We start from the raw sequence: 8,127 nt of genomic DNA, 5'->3' as shown, positions 1-8,127 counted from the left end.
CATCAATTCTTCTACAGTCTTCCTTATTCACTGTCTAGCTTTCACATGCATATGAGGTTATTGAAAATACCATGGCTTGGGTCAGGAGCACCTTAGTCCTCAAGCTGACATCTTTGCTCTTTAACACTTTAGAACACAGTAAAAATAATTGTTCTGTGACTCCAATTGTTTTAGATATTTTCATTGACTATGGAAGAATATTATGGTTGCAGGTCCCTGCTTTGAGCAGTAGAAATACTACCTTAGTAGAGAATGCTTGGAGATTCCTGGTATGACTTCACTGCAGGAATGGTCAGATTACAGACTCCTCACTATGATAAGCAGTGTTTTTTGCTTGATGATTTCTACTTGCACTGCTCTGCTTGCACAGCATCAGGGCATCCATCCATATCATTGAAATGTTATCTCTATTGATTAAGGATGATAAAATAAGACATTTGAAAAAAATAAATGAAAAGCAGCTTTGTTGTTGTTAAGTATCATGGAGTGGGTTCTAACTCATAACGACCCTGTATAGGGTTTCCAAAGAGCAGCTACTGAGCTTGAACCACCGCCTTTGTGGTTCAAACTGACCTTGCAGTCCATCATATTAACCCACAGCACCACACCAGGACTTGTAAACTATGATTTCTGTAGATCATTTTCTTTTTGTGAACTTTTTATGGATGCTTCTTTTCATTGTTTTGAATAACAGTCATTTAACTTTTTAAACTATACAAATGGCACAAATTTATCACAAAATATCAAGTCATAAAGGCATATGCTAAGTTTATCACATGACAGTAGATCAAATTTCACAGAAGTAACTACTTCTGATTTGATATTAGTCATTCAGTTATATTTTCAAGTGCATGCCTAAGAAAATACATATACAAAAAACTGAGATTTCTTTTTCTTAAATGTAATGGCATCATTATCTATTTTTGTGTTGAAGTCTTCTTTTTTTGGTAAATAATGAATCATTGGTATCTTTCCCTGTGAATACACATATCTGATCTCAAGCTTTCTAAAAGAATATAGACTGTCATATTGTAATTGTTTTATGTAAGTTACTTGTGTATTTTTCTACTGAAAAGTATTATCCTGTCTAGTTTTTCACAGTTGTAACCCATACTGCTAAGAAGAACTCAAACAAATTTCTTTGTTCCCATAAAGAATATTTCTGTAGGATATATTTAAATGAGAAAAATTATTAGAATGAAGGTATTTTATATTGAGACCATTTATTCAACTAACATTGCCATATTTTTAATGAAAATAATGTGTATATTACATGGGTTGGGATGGGGCAAACTATGCATATGTGTGCTGTGTGTATGTTTGGTATTTACGTAGGCACATTATTTTTAAAATAATATGCTATTTAGCTGTTTTTGGATAAGTTCTGTTATCAGTTTTCTCAAAAGAATGGGTTATAAGAGCCTGTTGTTGTTGTTATGTGCTGTGGAGTCGGTTCCGACTCATAGCGACCCTGTACAGGGTTTCTGAGGCTGTAAATCTTAACGGGAGCAGAAAGCCTCATCTTTCTCTTGCGGAGCAGCTGGTAGTTTTGAACTGCTGACCTTGCAGTTTGCAGCCCGATTCGTAACCGCTATGCTACCAGAGCTTCTGTAAAAACACATTAAGTCTCACTTTAGTGCTGATTTATCAGGAATATCTTGCTAATTATCTTTTATAATAAAAAAAAGAGCTCAGTGTAGCTTAAAGGAATAACTTTAATTTTTTCCACCTTATTATTATACTCATGTCCTATTTCTGTTAAGTTACACTGGCACTGTGGGTTAATACGCCAGACTGCAGAGCCATCTGAACTGTAAGGTCGGCGGTTCAAGCTCACCAGATGCTCCTCAGAAACCCTATACAGGATCGCTATAGGTCGGAACCAACTTGACAGCACTTAACAACAAGAACAACAACACTGCTTTTCTATTCTAATTATGAAGTAATTTTTCTAAAATAAATTTAACAGAAATTTAATGGAAAGAATTAATAACTAGATATAAAGTTGTTAACTTGGAATTGTGAAGGCAAAAAAGATGGTACAGGCAGAAAGAGGCCCATTCAATTAGAAAAAAAAAAATGTTGAAAACAAGATGTGGTTGAATGAAATTAATACTGAATATGAGAAAAATATTTCAGAATCATCTATTTGGGAAGTAGAGTTTATGTGTACCCTGTATATTCAGAGTTGCTTCTTTTTGAGCATGTGTAGAAATAACTATTTAAATTAAGTGTTGTTATGATATAGAACATGTTATTAGAACTCCAAAGGGATTCCATCTATTTGCCCAGGGATAGGTCTTAGTTACTTAGTGCTACCATATCAAGGGAGTTCTGGTATGGCACTGTATGATGATGCACTGGACTACAAGGTTGGTTTGAACCACAACGTCAGCCATTCAAACTTACCAGTCGCTTTTCAGAAACCCTAGATAGTTGAACTGACTTGACAGAATTTAACAACAATAAAAACCATATAAAAAATAGCATAGATTTGTGGCTTTAAGTAACAGAATTTTATTTCCCACAGTTTTGGAGACTAGAATTACAAAGCAAGGCTTCAGTATTACTGTGCTTTCTCTCCCTGTAGGCTGTAGGATAAGAGTCTTATCTCTCTCAGCCTGGATGTTTCTTGGCATCCATTTGATTGTAGATGTATCATCATATGGTATCTTATACCAAGTATGAAGGGACTTCAGAAAGTTTGTGGAAAAATTGTATAAAAATATAAAACTTAAAAATATAAACTTTATTTCCAACATGTTGTTGTTTTAAGTGTCATGGAATTGGTTCTGATTCATCGTGACCCTGTATAGGGTTTCTAAGGAGTGGCTGGTGAGCTTGAACCAGTGACCTTGAGGTCCAAACTGACTTTTCAGTCCAGCACATTAACCCGCAGAGCCACACCATAATGATACTAGACATTTAGTCCATCCCTAATGCTCTTCAGAAACCCTATACAGGGTCACTATAGGTCAGAACCTACTCAACGGCACTTAACAACAACAACAAAGAACTGAGGGTCCTGGCAATTTAACAATGCAGTCTTTTTTACATGATTAATGGCCACCCTTTAAAAAAAAAAAAATGTAAGATTAGGAAACCAAAAGAAACCAGTAGGAGCCGAATCAGAACTGTAAGGTTAGTTTTTAAAAATTGGTGTGAATTATTTGATGCTGTAGGTTTCTTCTTGACCATCATCGCATCTCTTATTAAAATGACTTAATCATGTATAAACTGCTGATTTCTTTGGGACATTGTCCCCAGAAACTTTTCATAAAGCATCTGTGATTTTACAGTTCTTCCCCCAAATGTTTGTTCTTGCTTCAGTTTCATGAGAACTCATATTCTTCTGATAGGGGCTCCTTTCAAATTGATGTTTTATAACTTTTTAGTGCCTTCAACTAGATAACAAGTTAGTACTAATTTATTTTGGTCCCCCCCCCAAAAAAAAAAAAATTGAAATCCATACATAGTCTTTTCATAATGTTCATTTCTCTTGAACTTTTTGATACCACTCAGAAGCAATTAAGGTTAGGATCCATCCTATTCCCATGTGGATTCATTTAAGGAAACAAAAGATAAATCCTATTTCTAAAGATGGCTACATTTACAGGCATGGGTTTTAGGACTTCAAAAATCTTATGAGACAATTCAATCCATATCAGGAAATGTGTGAAGGCTTTACAGATTTCGTAAACTGAGAGTTATATGAATAAAAAGTATAATCAACAAGATTAACACAAAAACAAAATAAACAAAGAACAAACAACAAAACTGGCTTTCTGAGGCAAAGGAACTTTGTTCTCTGATTTCTAAAAGGTAACTTGGCTTAAAGAAAAAGGAAGAAAAAAAGCAACAACGTTTTTGTTTTTTTTTTCCCTTTTAACATTTATGGCAAGTAATACTGCCACTTTCCAGCTCTTTGTGAGGCAAGCGCTAAGCTGTCTAACTCTGGAGAACTTTTATCAAGCAGTTGTTTTCAATTCATCAGTCAGCTCCCTAGCTCACAAATCAGAGCTCCATAGTTGGAGGAAGATGAAGGTGTATGCATGCAACCACTCTAACCTTGTTGTTGTTGTTGTTAGGTGCCATTGAGTCAGCACCGACTCATAGTGACCCTGTGCACAACAGAATGAAACACTGCCCAGTCCTGGGCCAACCTCACAATAGTTTCCACGCTTGAGTCCATTGATGCTGCCACTTTGCCAGTCCATCTCGCTGGGGGTCTTCCTCTCCTTCTCTGACCATCCACCCTACCAAACATGATATACTTCTCCAGTGACTGGTCCCTCCTGACAATATGTCTGAAGTATGAGAGATGAAGTTTGGCCATCCTGGCCTCCAAGGAGCACTCTGGCTGCACTTTTTCCAACACAGATCTATTTGTTGCTTTGGCAGCCCATGGCACTTTCAATATTCTCCTCCAACACCATAACACAGATGCATCAATTCCTCTACTCTAACCTAGTGTTGTCAAATTACCTCCTTCAACTTTAGAAATTGAGTATGGGTAGAGTAAAAATCTGTGCAGATAACAACAGTGATATGGGTTTGTTAAAATAATTTCTAGAAGTTACCTTTTGAATATTCTGAAATTTATTTAGGAAATATTTAAACTGTCTTTAAAATTTAGAAACCCTTCAAACTACCTTACTACTTCAAAACTAAATCCTAAATTATTCAGCAGTTGACTTCTACATTTGTGTGTTAATTTAGGTGTGTGCTATCACTTAATCCTTACAGTAATTTGATACAGTAAGAACAATTCTTTATTAAAGGGTTTAGAAACTACCCTTAAAACATTTAGTGATTTGTCTAAAATTTTATGGTTAGAGAAGAACAGAGCTAAACTTAGAATGCTGGCCTGGCTGATTCCAAAACCAGAACTCTTGGGACTATACCATTCTTCTAGACTCTGATTGTAATTTTACCCTTTTTCACAGGAAATATTATGGAGAAAAAATTGGCATCTATTTTGTCTTTCTTGGATTTTATACAGAAATGCTGTCCTATGCAGCTGTAGTTGGCTTAGCTTGTTTTATTTACGGCTTATTTTCAATGGAAGATAACTCAAGCAGGTAAGTGTAACTGAGTTACCTAAATACAGAAAATGTCTCAATTTTATGAGACATTTTAACTCAATTTCAATTAAAATGATTATCAAATATTATGGAGTCCTGGTACGATTCTGTTGGATAAGCACTGAACTGCTTATGCAAAGTCAGTGGTTCAAGTCCACCAGTCACTCCTCAGAAACCCTACACAGGTTCACTGTGAGTGGGAACAGCTCAGCAACACTTAACATATATCTGATGAAGGGTTTAAAACCCAGAGGATATTAAGAACTTCTGCATTAAACTATTATTATTTCCTTGGTATTTCAGAATGCTTTCTTATAGCCGTACATAACTGATACTTCTCTGGCTCTGTATTGTTTAGTATGAACAAGGTCCAAATATAGCAGTTGCTCTTCCCTGGCACTTTGTGGGAAATCTATTCTGAAGTCAGTTCTAGTGATGCTGTTCTTCGAAGAGTGACTAGAACTACCACACTATTGCTTCCTCATTTCCCATTTTCCCATAAGTCAGAAGCTGTATCAATAGCTATCCTGATAAGAACAACTTGGGACTTCAACCCAAACAGAAATCCCTTTTGAAATAACACTTCTGTTCCCTTGCAGCAAGGAAATCTGTGACCCTGAAATTGGAGGTCAGATCCTCATGTGCCCGCTCTGTGACCAATTGTGCGACTACTGGAGATTAAATACTACGTGTTTGGCCTCAAAGGTATGTATGCATTGTGGATTTGGGATTTTCCTCTGCTTGTATTGCATCTTGTACTAAGTGCTCTTGTGATGTTGTTGCTTTTACAGTTCTCCCATTTATTTGATAACGAGTCAACAGTATTCTTTGCAATATTCATGGGAATTTGGGGTGAGTACATAGTCTCATGACAACCAACTTGTTCATATTATATATTATATGATCCCTATATTATATATTGATGGCATCTCTTATATACCAAAGGTGGTTTTACGTCACTGTGCCTTTGCTAGCACCAAGATATTGATGGAGTATACCCTAAGCTTTGGTCCACAAAATTTTTTCTTAAAATATCAACTCATTTTTTAAGATTATATATTTTCTGAATCTTAAAATGCATTTAGCACACACAGTCTCCAAGTGCCATGGTAAAAACAGGTTTAATAAGTGATTAATTCAGGAAAGATAATCATAAATATTTGATTGCTAGAGGGTGTTGAGTTAGGGTTAAAACTGAGACAAAGAAACTGCTAAGAGTTAATAGATCTACTTTTAGGTTTATATTGCCCGTGTCTATTTCATGTTCTTGATTTCAGTTACATTTTAAAAAAACCTTTCATATGAAAGTGGAGGTCCCCTTCACTTTGAAAATGCCCCAGTACATCACCTTTTTCATGTCAGATGGGAAGTAGAAGAGTCATAAAGTTTTCCTTATCCAAATGAGGAAAATTTTTCTATAAGAGTAACTCAGTAAGGTTGTGTGTTCGCGGGCAGGAGGCTAGCTTATAGAAGGTTCCTTTCAGACATTTAAATGAATATATATGTGCACATTAAATGTTTTGCTTTGTTCAAGATGTGAAAGGGAAGCCACAGGGAAGAATTAGGATAACTGTCATTGCAGGAAGGAGATTGTAATTATTGAGATGAAACAAAGCGTGTAATTTATTGAGTATAAAGCTGGTGATCCTGTCTGTAAACCTTCACTCAATAAAAAGTTTAAAAAAAAAAGAATAATTCAGCAAGAGGAGATCTATGTCATGTTGTTAAGTGCTGTTGAGTCGATACCAACTCACAGTGACTCTGTATAGGGTTTCCGAGTTGTGGCTAGTGAGTTTGAAGCGCTAGCCTTGCAGTCCAATGCTTATGTTACAGTGCCATACCAGGGCTAGTCTAAAATGTGTCCCAAACTCAACAGAGAATTTTTTTTCTGCTTTAAACAAATCTTTGGGATGACTGAGTCTCCACATGTGAAAGAATGAAGCTGGACTCATACCTCACACAATATATGAAGATTAACTCAAAATGCATCAGTGATCTAAATGTAAGAACTAAAACAATAAAATTATTAGAACAAAAATATAGGGATAATGATGAGGACCTAGGTGTTTACAGTGGAGTTGTAGATAGAACACCAAAAGAATGAACAAGGAAAGAAACAAAAATAAATCAATCTTCATCAAAATATTAAACTTTTGTGCATTAGAAGACTTTATTAAGAAAGTAAAGTGAATATGCAGACAGGGGAAAATATTTGACAGCTGTATATATAATAAGGGCTTATATTTCAGAATATATTAACAACTTCTACAATTCAACAATAACAAAGACAAATAATACAATTTAAAAATGGATCAATGCCCTGACCACCATGTAAATCAACTGTCTAGGGATATTAGTCTCGCTCACACGATCCAAGAGTAAATAGATAAAGGTTTACAATATGGACTTAATGCTTTAGAGAAAGGAAGATTGCTTAAGGGAAATAAGATTCAATATAACCAGTTTATACTCTCAGCTAAGGTTATTCACTGTATAAGTAGATTTGTGTTATTTTTTCAGTAAACCAGAACTTGATTGGAACTTAATTCAACAGCATTGGAGGTTGTGGAACAATATGCACTTGTCTGGGGATATTCATCAGCTACATGCTCAAATTTCTGATACAAGTAATTCTCAAGTTGAGAACTGAGGGGCTACTAATTTGCTACCTCTGCTAGAGATTAAGTTCCCCTGTGAACTTGGTTGAACCTCAGCATAGTGATCCTGCTTGGTCGCCTTAGAGCAGGTGGTGGTCTGGCAACATCTTGCGTGTGGGGTCCCCAGCCGGTCTCCTTCCTCCCTGCCTTCTTCGGATGGCGGCTGTTTATGCTGGACATGTGCCCAGAGACGGGTAAGGATCACATGGAACCTCGGCAACCTAAGACATTACCATGCTGCAATGAGTTTCGATGACAGGTAAGATGGGGGATTTCGCACTGACCGCCTAATTCAGACAGCGTCCCGTAAACAAATAATAAATAAGGGGGAATCTGGTGCAGACCGTACAGACTCTGTCAGGAGTCTGAGGTCCTGTGGGCCCAAA

General features: G+C 36.2%; 1 protein-coding gene across 1 annotated transcript in view; it reads left to right on the top strand.

Moving 5' to 3' along the window:
• The window catches only part of ANO5 (anoctamin 5), a 134,534-nt gene that overhangs the window by 82,097 nt on the left and 44,310 nt on the right, over window positions 1-8,127 (top strand). The window contains exons 10-12 of the mRNA XM_006872399.1: window positions 4,947-5,081; window positions 5,684-5,789; window positions 5,876-5,936. Of these exons, the coding sequence (XP_006872461.1) occupies window positions 4,947-5,081; window positions 5,684-5,789; window positions 5,876-5,936 (302 nt within the window). The remainder of the gene's footprint in view (window positions 1-4,946; window positions 5,082-5,683; window positions 5,790-5,875; window positions 5,937-8,127) is intronic.

Source organism: Chrysochloris asiatica, unplaced genomic scaffold (genome assembly GCF_000296735.1).
Source record: "Chrysochloris asiatica unplaced genomic scaffold, ChrAsi1.0 scaffold00196, whole genome shotgun sequence".
Taxonomy (NCBI): Eukaryota; Metazoa; Chordata; class Mammalia; order Afrosoricida; family Chrysochloridae; genus Chrysochloris; species Chrysochloris asiatica.
The sequence above is the reverse complement of the archived record's forward strand: the minus strand, read 5'-3'. Positions and strand labels throughout refer to the sequence as shown.